The sequence below is a fragment of the Littorina saxatilis genome, linkage group LG5 (genome assembly GCF_037325665.1).
Source record: "Littorina saxatilis isolate snail1 linkage group LG5, US_GU_Lsax_2.0, whole genome shotgun sequence".
NCBI lineage: Eukaryota > Metazoa > Mollusca > Gastropoda > Littorinimorpha > Littorinidae > Littorina > Littorina saxatilis.
The window spans coordinates 45,094,305-45,112,626 of NC_090249.1; the positions used below are offsets into that span (position 1 = coordinate 45,094,305).

Consider the following 18,322-nt stretch of genomic DNA (forward strand, 5'->3'; position numbering starts at 1 on the left):
AGAGAATAACAAGCATTGAAATGAACAAGCGACTTTCATCCTTTTAAATGAACAGTTGTTGTGTTTTTGAGGTCTGATGATTATGTTGTAAACCTTACTGTTGCAGCCTTGCACATGGAAAGAATTCTCAAGCCTCCATCCCTTCGTCCCCCGAGAGCAGGCCCTGGGCTACCATCACCTTCTGGATGAACTGGAGCAACTGCTCTGTGAAATCACTGGATATGATGAGATCTGCTTCCAGCCCAACAGGTGTGTATTGGAGAAGAACACAGAAGTCAGTATTGTACAAGTGTACTGTGTTTGACAAGATCTGTCAGGTCTGAGGGAGCACTGTGCATTATTTGTTTTTTTCCATTTGCTTCCACTTGAAACTCCAGTTTTAGATTTGGAAAAATATGTGTTTTGTGCAGACCTGTTTACTCTTACGATTTTGGCGTAATTTATTGCGATTTTCTGCAAAAAATACGCCATTCCGCTATCCGTGTCAAAACTACGATTTTTTTTTTTTTTTAATTAATTCACATGTTTGGCATTGTTTTTTTGACTCACATGCGAAGCAAAAGTGAGTCTATGTACTCACCCGAGTCGTCCGTCCGTCCGTCCGTCCGGACGTCCGGAAAACTTTAACGTTGGATATTTCTTGGACACTATTCAGTCTATCAGTACCAAATTTGGCAAGATGGTGTATGATGACAAGGCCCCAAAAAACATACATAGCATCTTGACCTTGCTTCAAGGTCAAGGTCGCAGGGGCCATAAATGTTGCCTAAAAAACAGCTATTTTTCACATTTTTCCCATTTTCTCTGAAGTTTTTGAGATTGAATACCTCACCTACATATGATATATAGGGCAAAGTAAGCCCCATCTTTTGATACCAGTTTGGTTTACCTTGCTTCAAGGTCAAGGTCACAGGAGCTCTTCAAAGTTGGATTGTATACATATTTTGAAGTGACCTTGACCCTGAACTATGGAAGATAACTGTTTCAAACTTAAAAATTATGTGGGGCACATGTTATGCTTTCATCATGAGACACATTTGGTCACATATGATCAAGGTCAAGGTCACTTTGACCCTTATGAAATGTGACCAAAATAAGGTAGTGAACCACTAAAAGTGACCATATCTCATGGTAGAAAGAGCCAATAAGCACCATTGTACTTCCTATGTCTTGAATTAACAGCTTTGTGTTGCATGACCTTGGATGACCTTGACCTTGGGTCAAGGTCACATGTATTTTGGTAGGAAAAATGTGTAAAGCAGTTCTTAGTGTATGATGTCATTGCTAGGTTTAGTTACCCTAAAGGTCGAGGTCAAGCATGTGAGTCGTATGGGCTTTGCCCTTCTTGTTCAATGGCAAAATGGGGTGAAAAGCACAGGACTGACCAGAGATCATGTCTGTCTGATGAGACGCTGGAGAGCCTTCTAGTGGTGAAGTCTCGCCCTCACTCATTCGGCAAGAAAAAGTACAGTAGAGAAGCGCTTGACACACTGAAAAAGGCCTACTACGAGCAAAAGAAAAATAATCAGTGATGCATGTGCTTTTGATGTGATCTTCTTTGAAATTATGATGACTACAAAAACTGACTGATGTGTTTTGTTTGTGAATGATGGATATATGTGCATGATTGCGTTTCGCAGACACAGTTGTCGTGTGCGTTGTAATTGGCGACGAATGCTGGATGATTACTATTTTTGTGCCAGGGTTACTATTTTGGGGGCTGAGCATTACTCCAAAACACTTATGGGGGTAAACAGGTCTGTTTTGTGTTGAATTTGTGTGCATGATGATTCAGAAAAAAGAAAGGCTTTGTCCGTGGATGTGTTCAGAACTTCATGTAAATGAGTATTACATAATTCCTTCTTTGGTCTTAGTTTTACTGTCTCTATTTATAGGGATGAATAATGCCTAAAGCAGTATCACAGAGGGATACTGTCCTGGAGTCAGTTGATGTACTGAACTGTTACAGTGGGGCGCAGGGAGAGTATGCTGGACTTCGAACCATCATGGCTTACCACCAGTCCACAGGGGAAGAACAGAGAAATGTAAGTTATTATTATCATCTTCGACAGGCGCAATGGCTTGGTGGTAAGACGCCGGCCTCCAAAGTGGAAGGTCGTGAGTTCGAATCCCGGTCGCTGCCGCCTGGTGGGTTAATAGTGGAGATTTTTCCGATCTCCCAGGTCAACTTATGTGCAGACCTGCTAGTGCCTTATCCCCCTTCGTGTGTACATGCAAGCACAAGACCAAGTGCGCACAGAAAAGATCCTATAATCCATGTCAGGGTTCGGTGGGTTATAGAAACACGAAAATACCCAGCATGCTTCCTCCGAAAGCGGCGTATGGCAGCCTAAATGGCGGGGTTAAAACGGTCATACACGTAAAAATCCACTCGTGCAAAACCACGAGTGTACATGGGAGTTTCAGCCCACGAATGCATAAGAAGAAGATGATACTGTATAGTTGGCTAACATAACTGTTCTGACTTTATCTACTTAAAAGGAAAATTGATGGTCAGAATGTATCTATGTCAAAACTATCGGACGGTCGACTGGCTTCTGTCTCAGACCAATGCATCAAATAAAATAAAAAGTCTGAATACTGAATCCTGGTAACAACATTTACATTGACGTCTGTGATTGTCTGATTTCTGTGTCAGCCCTAAGAGAATTGACCAAAACGGCAAATATATCAGGAAGATGGTAGTTGTTGAAATATGAGCAAGAAACCGCTTTTATTTTTTACTCACCTGAGTAATTGCTGAGTCTTAGTACTGAGCAGTGTCTGGACGGGTGGACTGATTGACACTGCTCAGTTCTCAGATGATTTTCAAACTAGAGCTTTGAAACTTTGCACACTTCTAGTGTTTGATGATCACCCAACGTGACCCCAGTTTGGTTGACCCTCGTCAATTTTTGGGGTCACTGCGGGGTCATGTTCGATCCATAAAAACTTAACATTGATGTTAGCAAGTTGTTTTGAAGACCTACATTTTTGACTGTCTGCCAGATGTGTCTGATACCAGTGTCTGCACACGGCACCAACCCAGCCAGCGCTCAGATGGCAGGCATGAAGATCACTCCCATCAACGTCGACAAGTCTGGCGCTGTCGACATGGCTCACATGGCCAAGATGGTGAGTCGTGATTTTGTCTTGCAATGTTTCACAAGATCACAAAATGTTATTCAGCTCAGGGTGCAGAAACACATGGAAACAGCTTGGCAATGTGGCAATGTGGCAATCACTTATCCGTGCATGCAATAGCTCAGCATACCAAAGTGTCTCTTAGCCCGAACCTCACTCCAGTGTTTTTTTCTCAAAGACAGTAATTCATGTTTACTACCTTAATCATACCCCCATTTCGTGTTCGGATCTTATTTCTAGATTTCAGTTTACAGTATTCAGCAAAACCTTTCTTCATCATGGTTCAACGTTTGCAGATTTATAGCTTGATTTGTCTAAACTGATCCAGAAAGACACCCCCCACGGGTTAGGGGGAGTCCCATTTTGGTTGGGACGAGAAAGAATTTACCCGATGCTCCCCAGCATGTCGTAAGAGGCGACTAACGGATTCTGTTTCTCCTTTTACCCTTGTTAAGTGTTTCTTGTATAGAATATAGTCAATTTTTGTAAAGATTTTAGTCAAGCAGTATGTAAGAAATGTTAAGTCCTTTGTACTGGAAACTTGCATTCTCCCAATAAGGTAATACATTGTACTACGTTGCAAGCCCCTGGAGCAAATTTTTGATTAGTGCTTTTGTGAACAACAAACAATTGACAAGTGGCTCTATCCCATCTTCCCCCTTCCCTCGTCGCGATATAACCTTCATGGTTGAAAACGACGTTAAACATCAAATAAAGAAAGAAAGATCCAGAAAGACACTTATCTTTTTCTAAGTTCATATTCTAGCAGTTCAAGGCAAATATTTATTAGAACCACCTCATGCTTAGCAGAACTTTATCTAGGGGTCAGGTATTTTATATAATGTGTACCACCTGTTTTAAGAACATTATTTTTTTATGTTGTTGTAAACATGTGATCTGTTCGTTTCTCTTTCAGGCGGAAAAGTTCAAAGATACGCTGGCCTGCTTCATGATCACCTATCCTTCCACCCATGGCGTCTTTGATAAGGATATCAGGTATGCATTTGTGTGAAGTCTGCATGCATATATATACTATCGAGCCATTTATATTGGTAACTTATATCGGTAGCTTCTTGAAAAGCACAGTCCTTCCTTTGAAAACATTGTTATAGTTCTCACTACTACCTGTAGTTGTTTAAAATGCTGAATTTGTTGCTCTCAGAAGCACTGCTGTCCATCACAGGTCTACACTTATGAAGTATGGTTGAATCTGTTAATAACGACCACCCAAAGGACCAACCAAAAGTTATTGTTATGGACAGGTGAATTCCCCCGAAATCGGCGTATGCTGCCTGAATGGCGGGGTAAAAACGGTCATACACGTAAAAATCCACTCGTGCAAAAACATGAGTGAACGTGGGAGTCTAAGCCCATGAACAAAGAAGAAGAAGAAGAAGACAGGTGAATTATTTTGTAGGCAAAAAAGTGGTCATGCAGTTATCCTTTTTGGGTGGTCATTGTGGGCAGGTGGCCATTATTAAGAGGTTGTTGCCAGGGCAGGTGGCCATTATTAAGAGGTTGTTGCCAGGGCAGGTGGCCATTATTAAGAGGTTGTTGCCAGGGCAGGTGGCCATTATTAAGAGGTTGTTGCCAGGGCAGGTGGCCATTATTAAAAGGTTGTTGCCAGGGCAGGTGGCCATGATTAAGAGGTTGTTGCCAGGGCAGGTGGCCATGATTAAGAGGTTGTTGCCAGGGCAGGTGGCCATTATTAAGAGGTTGTTGCCAGGGCAGGTGGCCATTATTAAGAGGTTGTTGCCAGGGCAGGTGGTCATTATTAAGAGGTTGTTGCCAGGGCAGGTTCAACTGTGCCTGGTCATTCAAGACAAAATGTATTCAATTTACAGAGAATGTCTCAGGACTGCATGTGATTTTAGTTGCAAGCGCTAAGAAAAAAAGAATGTAATTTTCTGTTTTCAATCAATTTGCTTATCATTTGACTCGGAATTTGACAGGCAATCCTTGTTTCAGGGAGCTTTGTGACATGGTGCATCACTATGGAGGACAGGTGTACTTGGACGGAGCAAACATGAATGCTCAGGTAACCTTTTCCTGTTCCTCTGTCCTGCTATTTACAGTTGATGTTGGGGGGCGAATGAAGTGGTGGAGGTCGGATTTCAATGTCAAACGTTCTGTTTGTATTGTCAGAGATGGAACATTATTTTAAGTAGGATAGAGGATAGAGATTATTTTTATTTCAAGTAGGGCATGCCAGCTGCTCATGCGATCGACTTGCTTTGAATCAGGGAAAAAGAAGTGAACAGCCTAATGGTTAAACTCCTAACTAAAGAACAAATTTTATTGCTTTGTTCGGTGCACATTTTAGCCATCATAAGGTGAGGATAAGAGCCCTTTTATCATTTTTCTTTGAAGAGAAAAGGAAGGTTCTAGGATCGGGAGGAATAAATATGGTCAGTTGGGGAAACATTAAATTTTGTTGCCTAATATTCGATGGCTGTTAACTCACCTTGTCATACAGATAATAAATGCTGTGCTACTGACAGAATGTTATTGGGGATCTACCGCCTTTTCTAAGATGGCATCTTATTGACATGCTCTGTAACTTCTCTGTCTTCCCAGGTGGGCATTTGCCGGCCCGGTGATTTTGGATCCGACGTGTCTCACCTGAACCTGCACAAAACTTTCTGCATTCCACACGGGGGAGGGGGGCCTGGGGCTGGGCCCATTGGAGTGTGAGTTCTTCATCTTGTTTTGGTGTACAGGGGACCCCCCCCCCCCCCCTATTAAGACCTCAAACAAATCTGAGAAAAACAGGTCTTAAAAAAGAGGAAGTCTTAAAATGGGGGTAAATTTACAGAGGTTATGAACAGAAAGTCTTGACAAAACAGGGTCAGAAATGGGAGGTTCCACTGTATCATTCTGATCAGTAGTTTTACGTGTTCGTATTTAAGTATTGCAAGCATGATGTTACCAATTGCTGGCAACATAATCAAGGTGATTGCAAGTCTTCATCACCAAGAGAATTGGGGAATAAGAAAGTACATCATGTGAGAAAATAAATTTGTCAGAACTTCTACCTTTATCGTATTTTTACATTTAGTCAAGTTTTTAATAAATGTTTTAACATAGACGGGGGAATCGAGACGAGGGTGTGGTGTATGTGCGTCTGTGTGTATGTGTAGAGCGATTCAGAGAAAACTACTGGGCCGATCTTCATGAAACTTTACTTGAGAGTTCCTGAGTATGATATCCCCACATGTTTTTTTCATTTTTTTTGATAAATGTCTTTGATGACGTCATTCGGTTTTTTTGGTGAAAGTTGAGACGGCACTGTCACACCCTCATTTTTCAACCAAATTGATTGAAATTTTGGTCAAGCAATCTTCAACGAAGTTTGGACTAGGGGATTGCATTTTAGCTTGGAAGCTTAAAAATTAGTTAATTAGATTGCTCATTAAAGTTGTCATTAAAATCGAATTTTCAGAAGCAGATTAAAACATGATTGCATTGTATTCCTCATCTTTTCCTGAATTCAAAAATATATAGATATGTCATGTTAACTCTAAAAATGTGCTCAGAATAAAAGAAAGTAGGTTCAGTAAGTACTATGGACGCGTGCTTTGCCGCGGCGAGCGTGACCCGTCTCGGTCTTGGGTATGGTTAGCCGAGACTATCTGAATGCAGTCTCGGCGATGACTAGTTTGTGGTGTTGATCTTGACCAAATGTTTTTATATCGCTTCACGCGACTTGCTTTTACTTGAAGACAAACATGCAAAACTGTTTATTTTTAGAAGGGGAGTTCCGCTTTAATTCACTCTGTGATTACCTTCCACCATTGCAGCAAGGCACACCTGAGGCCTTTCCTCCCGTCCCATCCAGTGGTCCCTCCCCTCGGCACATTCGGCCCTGGCACCGCGTCGTTCGGCAGCGTGTCCTCGGCTCCCTTTGGTTCCAGCTCCATCCTGCCCATCTCGTGGGGCTACATCAAGATGATGGGTCCCAAGGGTCTCCGCCACGCCTCCCAGGTGGCCATCCTCAACGCTAACTACATGAGTCGCAGACTCACTGGCCATTTCAACACTCTCTTCACCAACGAAGCGGGTCAGTAGTATTTACAGATGTTGTGAACAGAAAACCTGAAAGGGTCTTAACATTTTGGTAAATTTTTCCCCGAAATAGGCGTATGCTGCCTGAATGGCGGGGTGAAAACGGTCATACACATAGAAATCCACTTGTGCTAAAACATGAGTTAACGTGGGAGTTTCACCCCATGAACGAAGATGAAAAAGAAAAGGTAAATTTAGAGATGTTATGAATAGCTCTTTCAATACTCTCTTCACCATTGAAACAGGTCAGTGGCTCTTATTACAGTGGTTCCCCCCCCCCCCCCCCACCCCACCCTACCCCACCCCACCCCTCCCTTTTCAGAGTTCCAGAATCTGAGAAACGTGGGTCTGGAGAGCGTTGGAGTCTAAAAATGGGGGTACATTTACAGATACTATGAACCTAAAATCTTCAGAGAGAGTCTAAAAATGGAGGTAAATTTACAGTTGTTGCGAACAGGAAATCTGAGAGAATCTGAAAATGGAGGTAAATTTACAGATGTTATGAACAGGCATATCTGAGAATGCAAGGTCTTAAAAGTGGGTTTGCATTGTACACTACATGTAATGTAATGAAGTGAAACAGAGGTGACGTCTGATGGACAACATCAAACAGTAATCTTTGGGAAGTGCTTCTTGGTACTGAAAGAGACGAAAACAAAAATGTTGTCTTGTATCTGTATGATAAAATCACTGACACTGTCTGTGATAAACATTGTTTTCCAGGTTGAATTTTTGAAGCTGGTGCAGTTCAGCTTATAGTGAATTTACTTCTTTTAGTGCAATTTGTTTCATTTTTGTTTGGCCAGGTTTCTGTGCCCATGAATTCATCATGGATGTCAGACCATTCAAGAAAACAGCCAACATTGAAGCCACTGATGTTGCAAAGCGTCTTCAAGACTATGGTATGTATTGAATGTCTCTACAAGATTGCAAGAGACAGCCTTGAAGTTCTGTTTAATATTTTTTATCATGTTTTTGATCGTTTAGAAATCACATTGTCAATATAACACTTACCTCGACAGTACTATTCTTGCACATTATCTATTATAGGCCGAAAAAATTGGACAAAACGCTGCGTGGGTACAATTATCTCCCATAACCATGCGCCACCGTGGATCCCAAGCACTGTCTGAGTGCTTCCCCCTTACAGGATGTAGGTGGCGCGTCCTCTTTCTTTTTTCGCGCGTGACAGTAGGCTGTGTTTCTGCTGCGCTCCCGGATTATTTTGGATTCTAGAGTCTTCTTTTCTGTGTGGATTACCACCTGTTGGATTTTTGTGTGTTATTCCACTTCTGGCTTGAGGCTACGTTGTTTTTCTTCCAACTTGTGCCTCCGTTGTTGTGTGGCGGACTCGGCGTGCCTACCGTCCTACTTCGTGGTGACCGGTCGTCTGCTTCTCGTTTCGCCTCATTCACTTGAGTATTGACCTAATTTTCTTTGAATTTTGTTAATTCTCGATTTTTTAAGGGCAGGTGGGCCAGTGCAAAATTGACCAAATCGTTCAAAACACTGTTTTGGGTATTTTAGCAGATTATGTTTCCATAACATACCTATCATCCATGTGTGTCGGTGTTTTTGTCAAAAGTGTCCTATTTATCTGTCAATAAAGACAAAATGTGAACATGTGTGGCATTGATTGTCTTCTGTAGTCGATATTCCCCCGCCAAAAAATGTCTCATTTCAAAGGCTAGTTACGGCTTTGTCCTCAGCAAAACAGTGCATTCACGACATACGAAACTGCGCAGCAGCTCTTGACCTATAACATGACCTCAGTGTTTTGATGAATGTTCCATTCACTCAGCCACTTGTCCGTTGCAAAGGCAGCAATCGTAATCGAACGGAAATGTCCTTATTTGGAAGGTACTCGACATCCATTGGTTCGTTTCATAAACCGAAATCGGGAACCAGTTTACTTTGTGAGTGCGCATGCTCAGCTTACGAATGTTGCATACGGAAACTACCGAAGAGACTCTCGGCCATGACGGGAACACCCGAAGTTCACTCGGTTTTACAACATCCTGGTTACACATCAAACGATCGGTGACAACCGAAAGCGAATTTTTCCTTGAGAAACAACCTTTGATACGATAACAATGGCTCGAAATAAGAAAGAGGACAATGTCTTTATTAGTTCGGTTAGCAACAACAAGTAGTTCCGCTGGTACTAAGCCAAAGTTTGGATTCTGTCGGTGTTTCCGATACAGAGGAAAGCTTTGATCTCCACGCAGATTCACAAGTCGCCATTTCCGAACACGCCATGCAGCACACTTTTTACGTCTCGGCTTTGGCTTGCTTTGCGCTGAATTTGAGTCAGTTTCTGTGCAGTATCTCCTCGACAAGCAAGTTGAGCATTTGCTACGCAAAAAAAACAAAAACAGGAGAAAGTATCCAACATCAGTCAGATTATCGGTAATGTTTGCTGGGCCTGCCATTTCCCGAACGAAACTGGATCAGCAACAGTTTGTATCAATCTGCACTTTCGTAAATTCCGTCACTGTCTTGACGAACTGTGTCATTTTCTTCACCGCGATACACAGTTCATTGCGAAGAGCTTCCTCAGTAAATCGTTCAGATTCCACGTACGATTTGTTGTCAAAAAACAACTCAAACGAAAGTTTCAAACTCATCATCCTCCATCTTGCTTGTCGAAGCACCAAAGTACTGTATCGATGTAAAAACAAAAGCAGAAAACTTCGAGGAAACCAACAAATCGACGAGATAACGGAAAGAAATAAGTCTCGTTCTGGCTCAAGTAAGTTACCGTTAAAAATACCGTTATTCTCGCATGCAAATACAAACGAGAATCGGGTCATTGATACACGTTTAGCGCTGGGGCAGTATTCCCATGCTGGTTGACAGAGGGAAAGAAGGGATGGACGCATAAATTCTCTGCTGGCGTGCTAAAGGCTAAGTAGTTTGCAATTCAAATAAACTAAGCTGTTCATTCATAACACAGTTTTGTCCTTGTATGTCTGTTTCAATAGTGTTTCTGTGGTGTTCAATCTTCAATGTCGTTTTTCTCAGTTCAGCCATTTTGCCTACGGTTACGTCTTGGGTTACGCGATTTCTCTGGCTGTAATTTAGCTAGAGCAATATTTTCTTTTGTAGTTTGTGCAGAATATAACATTCTGGGGGATTACGAAGGGATTTTGCTGAAATTTTATTATAGTCATATCCAGATTATTTCAAACAATAATTTCGCAAGCGTTACCCTAAAGTTTGACAGTTGTAACAAAGAAGTGTTCCTAACTCCAAATATAAATATAATAAACAAGATCTGCTTCGTAATCCCCTAGAGCATACCCAGAAGGATAAAATAAAACAATAATTAGAAGTGTGACAATCACATCTGATGAAAATCCGGGTATCTCCTGTACTCCACTTTTGTCTGTATTTTGACTGTTTTTGTCCCGTAAAACAAAAACCAGCAACCGAAAATACAAAAAGTGACTATTCTTTGTCATCATTTGTTCATTTCTTTCATAAAATAACATTCAGACACAATAAAACATTCAAAATTAAAAAAAAGGTAGTGCACTGGCCCACCTCCCCTTAAGGGTACGTACAGGGCGAGGTAGGATGTCTCGTCCTGTTTTGGGCTCTGGTTCTACGGAACCAGAGTCTGCCGGGGGCAACCCTTCTCCGGGCGCCCAGCGTCATGTTTTACGCACGGAGAAGGGGATCTTTCGGCGCTCCGACTCTCCCTCCCCAAACGCTTTGCGTTTGCGGCGAGGGAGGGCGGAGAAAGCCTGTTTGAGCAAGCTCAATGCGAGCTTGCTCAAACAGGCTGGGCTTGAACCTGGGACTTCGGGCGGGGCTGCGCCGTCGAAGGTTCGGGGAAGGTCGAGGGGAAAGAAAAAGCGTCTTTCTCCTTCTCCTTCCGTGGAACACGCTTCCCCCCCTTCGACGCCGTTGTCCGGCCCTCAGTCTCAGGCTTCAGCTCCTCCCGGTTTCAAGCCTGGGGGGAAGGTTTCCTTCTCCTCCCTGGCTCGAATCCGGGGGCGGGTCGATTCCCAACCCTCTTTGGGGGTTGGTGAATCTGATCTAGGGGCTACGGGAGAGACTCAGGTTTCGACTTCTTTCTTTTCCGGTGCCTCTCCTGTGCCCTCCTCGGTTTCCACCGCTGTGGAAGCCAGGAGGGACACGGGTCCTCCTCTGAACTCCCTCGCTGGGTCGTCTACTGCTGTTTCGACAGTAGTCTCGGACTCATGGGGGGGGAGATCGGAGGAGATGACGGGGTCTATGAATTCCCTCCCCGCTGGGGTTGGGATGCGAATTGACCCCGTTCAGGGCGGTCCTGTGGGGGCAGGGGTTTCAGGCATCGTGCCTACGACCACTGCTACTACGGTTCCCTCTGACGTCCGTGTGACTGGTGGCTGTCCCTCTATGAAACGCTCCGGCCGACTAGTTACTGGACGTGGAGGTGTTCGACAGAACGTGGTACTTCTGTCGAATGGTCAGGGCGACGGGAACATTGTTTCTGTTGCTCAAACCGACACCTCCGACCGGACCGTCTTGACCCCACGCCATTCCTTAGCGTCTGGTGTTCGGGTGACGGATGGTCCGGACCAAGGGTCCGGAACGGTCCAGGCTTACGGGTCGGGATCGAACCGGACCCACGGGTCCCGACTGGACTTGACCTCCGGGTTTGGTCCGGACGGGACCCATGGTACGGGACCGTACCGGACCTTAGGGTCCGGTGCGGGACAGTACCTCTGGCCCTTGCCGGACCCCCGGACCTACGGGTCCGGATGGTACGGTACGGGACCAGTGGTCCGGTCGGGACCGGACCACCCGACCACCTCTGTTGGTCCGGGTGGTCTGGCACCGAACCGGAACACACCGGACCACCGGACCTACGGGTCCGGATGGTACGGTACGGGACCAGTGGTCCGGTCGGGACCGGACCACCCGACCACCTCTGTTGGTCCGGGTGGTCTGGCACCGAACCGGAACACACCGGACCACCGGACCTACGGGTCCGGATGGTACGGTGTTTCCACGTCCGGACCGAACCACCCGAACACTTTTGTGGGTACGGATGGTTCTGTGCCGAACGGGACCTCCGGATGGTACGGGACCGGACCGGACCACCGGACCGGACCGGACCACCGGAACACCGGACCACTCGACCGGACCGGACCGGACCACCGGAACACCGGACCACCCGACCGGACCGGATCGGCACCCCCGACCGGACCGGACCATTTCTTTTCTGATCAGACCCGATGGGTCCCTGTTCAGTCTATAAATGGCGGGGGTTCGTTGGCTGGACTGACCCAACAGTCGCAGGGTTTTTGTTGTTCTCTCCCTTCGGCTGCTGGAGACGTTTCGTCTTTGGGGCAGGGGTCTTCGCGGCCTCTTGCTTCAGTGGGCGTTTCGTCACAGTCTACTTCATCACTTTCGGCTCCTCCCCCTCAAGCTTCCTACACTCCTGCTGTTGAGGAGTTGTCGGGAAGTGAAGAGGAGAGTGAGTCAGAGGACGATGGGGAGGAGGATCAGGGTCGCCCTGAGGTTAACACTGATCCTCTACCCTTGCCGGTTTCTGATGGAACTTCCGAAGCTATGCTTCGTACTTTCCAACAGTACATGACAGACATCACGCGGCGTCTTGACGCCACGGATGCCTCTCTTAAGCGTCTGTCGTCTAGTGTTCCCAACCCTTCGGTTGACACACAGGACGTGGAGTCTGAGGACGAGAGGCAGGAGGCTCTCCCTCGCACAGCTAGAAGGACGTTTGAACAGTTTCAGGACGTCCTTCCCTCCGACGCCCTCTCGTCCTTGGAGTCCGCTTCGGCCCGGGCGCGGGAGGCACACGCCGCGTCTGCCGGCGGCTCGTTTTATGAACGATCCGGCCGCCAGCAATTCGCGTTCCACCCTAGTCTTAGTGCCACGGTGGAAGCGGCAGCACATCGCCTGAGGAGTACAGATTCACGTGCGAACGCGACCTATGTTCCTCGGGAGGACGCGGATTCAGTGCCGTGCTTTCCTTCGGGAGGCGCACCTCCACTGTTTCCTCGTGTCCAATCTGTTTCGTCCCTCCCTTTTCCCTTTGACTCTCGAACTCTCCCTTTCCAGACTTCGAGTGTTCAGGGTGGGGCTGACGGTGATGTGTTCGTTGGGGAGGTGCCTTCGGTCAAGAAGGTGGAACTGAGCTCTGCTTCGTTCCACAATCTTGAGGCCACCGTTTCTTCCATTGTCGAGGCCCAATCACAGGCCTTGACATGGATGAGCACGCTGTCCACACTGTTGGACCCTCCCGATCGGGCAGAGTCCGATTCCACTCGGGTCCTTGACACGGTTCGAGTGGATCGGGCTTTGCATGCCGTGCGATCGTGCGTGACGACTGCGGCAGAATTGGCCATTGGAACACGGGTCCACTTGTTGGCCCTGTTCCGTGATCATTTTCTGGCTACTTCTTTAGTGCCTCCGGATATGAGGAAGAGTCTGAGGAACACGTTTCCTCAGCCTTCTTCCCTTTTTCATCCGGGCACTGTCCGTTCTGTGGTGGAGTCCACACGCCAGAGGAACACTGATTCTCTGATGGTTGGCCTCGCTGCTTCGGCGACGTCGGCGGGGAGTAAGAGAAGTGCTACAGTCACCTCCAGCTCCCAGCCTCAGAAGAAGAAGAAGAAGAAGCCAGTTTCACTGCCTCCTTCTTCCTCCTCTCAGGCGCCTGTCGCGTTCCCCCCTGCGGCCCCGGCTTCTCGTGCTCCCAAGCGTAAGAAGAAGGGTGCTCAGACAGGTAAGGGTAAGCAGCACCACCAGGGGGGTGGTCGCAAGCCTGCGCCTGCCCGCCAGCAGAATTTTCAGTGAGTCCCGGCCCTACGTTGACGCCCCCTCAAGTTGCCCCTCTTTCGTCCGTCGGTTCCCTTTTTCGGGCCCGCGACATGTGGGGCAGACTGGTCTCCAACCAGTTTATCTTGAGGGTGGTGGGGTCGGGGTTTTCTCTACCGCTGTCGTCACAACCTCCATTGTCCGCTCTACCTTTGACGTTCCCCCCTCCTCGAGACCCTGCCAGATGGCAGGCTCTTCAAGACGAGGTGAACTCGTTGGTCGAGAAGAAGGCTGTCTACCCCCTTTCTCAGCCTTCTCCGGGGTTCTACTCCCGCCTGTTCACCGTCCCCAAAAAGGACGGCAGGTTCAGGCCGGTGTTGGACCTCTCCACCTTGAACTTGTACCTTCGCAGGTGCAAGTTCAAGATGGAAACCCCTTCGTCGGTCCGGTTGGCCATCCGGCCAAACGATTGGGCCACGTCTGTGGACCTCCAGGATGCTTACTTCCACATCCTGGTGGCCCCGGGGTACCGACATCTGCTCCGGTTTGTTTGGGAGGGCACAGTGTTCGAGTTTCGGGCCCTCCCATTCGGCCTGTCCTTGGCCCCGCTGATTTTTACAAAGGTGGTCAAGGAGCTGGCGGCGTTGGTCAGAGCTCAGGGTGTGCGTCTGCGTCAATATTTGGACGATTGGCTCACCCTGGCCCAGTCTCGCGATCAATGCCTCCAACACACCCGGCAGGTCCTGGAACGGACCCATGCTTTGGGGTTCCAGATACAGTGGCACAAGTCAGACCTCGTGCCAGCCCAGCAGTTTTGCTACTTGGGGATGGCGTTCGACACAGTGCTTTACACTGTGTCTCCCTCCCCGGACAGAATCCTCTCCCTGAGGCGAAAGATCCTCTCCATTCAGGCTTGCCGCGCTGTTCCTCACAGGCGGCTGGCGGAACTGTTGGGTTCCATGGAGTCTGTCGCTCTGCTGCTGCCCCTTGCAAGGCTACACAAACGTCCCCTGCAACGGGCAGTAGCAGATCGGACTTCCAGGCCTCTCGATTACACCGAGTTGGTCCAGATCGGGCCTTGGTTTCACGAGGCTGTAGTCCAATGGCTGGACCCGATCTGGCTCAACTCTGCGGTGCCTATCCAACCGAGACGGCCGTCTCTCTTCCTGTACACCGACGCTTCTACGCGGGGTTGGGGGGCCCACCTGGACCTGCACGAGGCCCAGGGGGTCTGGACCCAGGAGGAGTCCCTCCTACACATCAACTTTCTAGAGTTGGAGGCGGTTCGTCGGGCTCTGCTGGAGTTTCGCCTCCTGATTCGGGATCAGGATGTGTTGGTCCACGGGGACAACACCACATGCCTAGCTTACCTTCGCCACCAGGGGGGCACCAATTCTCGGTCCCTCTCCCTGTTAGCGGAGGAGATTCTGCTCTGGTGCCAGACCAATCAGGTCCGGATGTCAGTCCAATTCGTTCCGGGGAAACTGAACGCCCTGGCCGACATTCTCAGTCGGGGCGATCAGGTTCTCCCCACAGAATGGACCATCGCTCACAACGTTCTACGGCGTCTGTGGGCAAGGTGGGACCGTCCTCTGATCGATCTGTTCGCAACTCGATTCAGCGCTCGGCTTCCCAGGTACGTCAGCCCCTTTCGAGACACGAATGCGTTCCACGTGGACGCATTCACTCTCTCGTGGAGGCTCCTCGATGCTTACGCCTATCCCCCGACATCTCTGATTCCGAGGGTACTGGCAAAGTATCTGCAGGAACGGCCAAGACTGATTTTGGTCGCGCCTTACTGGCCAACAGCTCCGTGGTTTCCAGATCTTCGCGGTCTCACCCACGTAGACCCTCTACCTCTGAATCTGGACGGGGGAAGTCTGCTCCAGCCTCGATCAGGCCTCCCTCATCCACGTCCAGAGAGTCTGTGCTTGACCGCATGGCTCTTGTGCGCTCCAAACTGCTTGCACTAGGATTGCACAAGAGTTCAGTAGAGTTTTCCTTGAACGCTAAGAGGCGATCAACTAATCAGCTCTATGACTTACGCTGGAGAGCTTGGGCCTCCTTCGCCTTGTCCAAGGGGATAAAGCCGCTTTATCCCTCAACACAGGACTTGGCCAACTTCCTGGTGGAAGTGTATCAAAAGAAGAGTCTTTCTTCTAAGACTCTTCTTGGATACAAATCTGCCATCACTTCCACGATTGCGGCTGCTACTGGTCGCAGACCTGAACACTTGATCAGTTCCTCCCTCATTGCTAATGTCCTTTCGGGTATTAGCAATGCAGCGGTGTCTAAACCTCGGGTTTCATTTCCCAAGTGGGATGTCTTCCTGGTTCTCAAACTCCTGCGTAGCAAGGAGTTTGAACCCCTGGCAGGCATTAGTATCAAGTTCCTGACTTTTAAGACTGTGTTCCTCATCGCTTTAGCCACTTGCCGTAGACTCAGTGGTATTCAAGCTTTGAGTGGCCTGGAATTTGACATTGAGTTCACCACACATCAGGTGACGTTGGCTTTCCTACCAGACTTTCGAGCCAAGAATCAGAATGCCTCGGAGTTGTCCAAACCAGTAGTCATTCAAGCCTTGGCTCCCACTCTTGAACATGATGACCCTGATCGCTTCCTCTGCCCAGTACGTGCCCTTAGAGTGTACCTGGATAGAACACGTAGCTTTCGGTCTTCTAAGCGGTCACTGTTTGTCTCGCTTAATCCGAAGTACCAATCGGATATTTCTAGACAAACTTTAGCTCGTTGGCTGACCTTGCTTATCAAACAGGCTTATGTTCATGCTCAAGTGGATGTGGTCCCTGACATCAGGGCACACGAGATTCGGGCTATCGGCTCCTCGTTGGCGCACGTGCGGGGTGCCTCGCTCCAAAGCATAATGGCGGTCGCGTTCTGGAAGACTCCAGCCACGTTTATTAACCACTATATGCGAGACTTTTCCAGTCTCAGGCTTGACCAGTCGTATGGCATTGCCAAAGCAGTGGTTGCCAGCATGGTCACGTCAGTCTAAGGTATTTTTCTTGGGTATATTTTCTTTTACAGTAGTACTGTTCGAAAATTGCCTGGGTATCTTAATCCTTGGATTTAAGTGATTTTGATTAAGGAGTTTAATACTCTACATATCACCCTCACACCACTCTGGTATTCTGTGCAAGAATAGTACTGTCGAGGTAAGTGTTATATTGACTGTAAGGCTTCTTTTTAAGCCTACTGTCTATATGATACTTACCGAGACAGTACTATTAGAGTTTCCCTCCCGCCTCCCCTCTTGATATGTTATGGGCTTTTTGAGGGTCTGCAGCTCATAAAGAAAGAGGACGCGCCACCTACATCCTGTAAGGGGGAAGCACTCAGACAGTGCTTGGGATCCACGGTGGCGCATGGTTATGGGAGATAATTGTACCCACGCAGCGTTTTGTCCAATTTTTTCGGCCTATAATAGATAATGTGCAAGAATAGTACTGTCTCGGTAAGTATCATATAGACAGTAGGCTTAAAAAGAAGCCTTACAGATGTTATCAAAATGGTGATAGCTCCCAAACGATGTACATAGTATGGCTGCTTATGTAGTTGGGTGCAGGTAAAATGATGATAAAATGTACGAGTTCAATCTTAAAACTTAAAATTATGTTGATGGTCACACACAAAAATATTTTTAGTGACAAGGCCAAACACATTTAGAGTAGGTAGGTAGGTGAAATATTATCCTTTAGTATTGCCTTGCTTGGTTGTATGATCTCGGATTATCTGCCTGAATTGGACGAAACTCTTGCTTGCGGCTAGTATCTTCCAGATGTCTGAGAAGAGCAGCTTATATTCTGTCTTCTAACAAACATTTTAGTTATTTTGAGGTTTGTATTTTTTAATTTTTTTTTATGGGTACAGAAAAAGTTATATGGTTGGGAAGAAAAATTAGGGCCAATAGAGGAATCGTAAACCTGTACATGTTGTTGTTGCTTCGCAGGTTTCCACGCTCCAACCTTGTCGTGGCCCGTCACAGGAACTCTGATGATCGAGCCCACGGAATCGGAGGACAAAGACGAACTGGATCGTCTGTGTGATGCTTTGATTGGCAAGTTTCATTGTGGTTTGTTACTACATGAAATGGGCGCAGTGGCGTGGTAGTAAGACGTCGGCCTCCTAATCGGGAGGTCATGAGTTCGAATCCCGGTCGCTGCCGCCTGGTGGAGATTTTTCCGATCTCCCAGGTCAACTTGTGTACAGACCTGCTAGTGACTTAACCCCCTTCGTGTGTACACGCAAGCACAAGACCAAGTGCACACGAAAAAGATCCTGTAATCCATGTCGGAGTTCGGTGGGTTATGGAAACACG

The 18,322-nt window shown here is 47.3% G+C and overlaps 1 protein-coding gene across 2 annotated transcripts in view; it reads left to right on the top strand.

The window, feature by feature from the left end:
• The window catches only part of LOC138967263 (glycine dehydrogenase (decarboxylating), mitochondrial-like), a 60,415-nt gene that overhangs the window by 29,509 nt on the left and 12,584 nt on the right, over window positions 1–18,322 (top strand). For both annotated transcript variants that reach the window (XM_070339789.1, XM_070339790.1), the window contains 9 exons: window positions 107–249; window positions 1,970–2,045; window positions 3,010–3,135; window positions 4,061–4,140; window positions 5,113–5,182; window positions 5,722–5,834; window positions 6,945–7,204; window positions 8,016–8,111; window positions 17,954–18,061. In XM_070339789.1, the coding sequence (XP_070195890.1) occupies window positions 107–249; window positions 1,970–2,045; window positions 3,010–3,135; window positions 4,061–4,140; window positions 5,113–5,182; window positions 5,722–5,834; window positions 6,945–7,204; window positions 8,016–8,111; window positions 17,954–18,061 (1,072 nt within the window). The remainder of the gene's footprint in view (window positions 1–106; window positions 250–1,969; window positions 2,046–3,009; window positions 3,136–4,060; window positions 4,141–5,112; window positions 5,183–5,721; window positions 5,835–6,944; window positions 7,205–8,015; window positions 8,112–17,953; window positions 18,062–18,322) is intronic.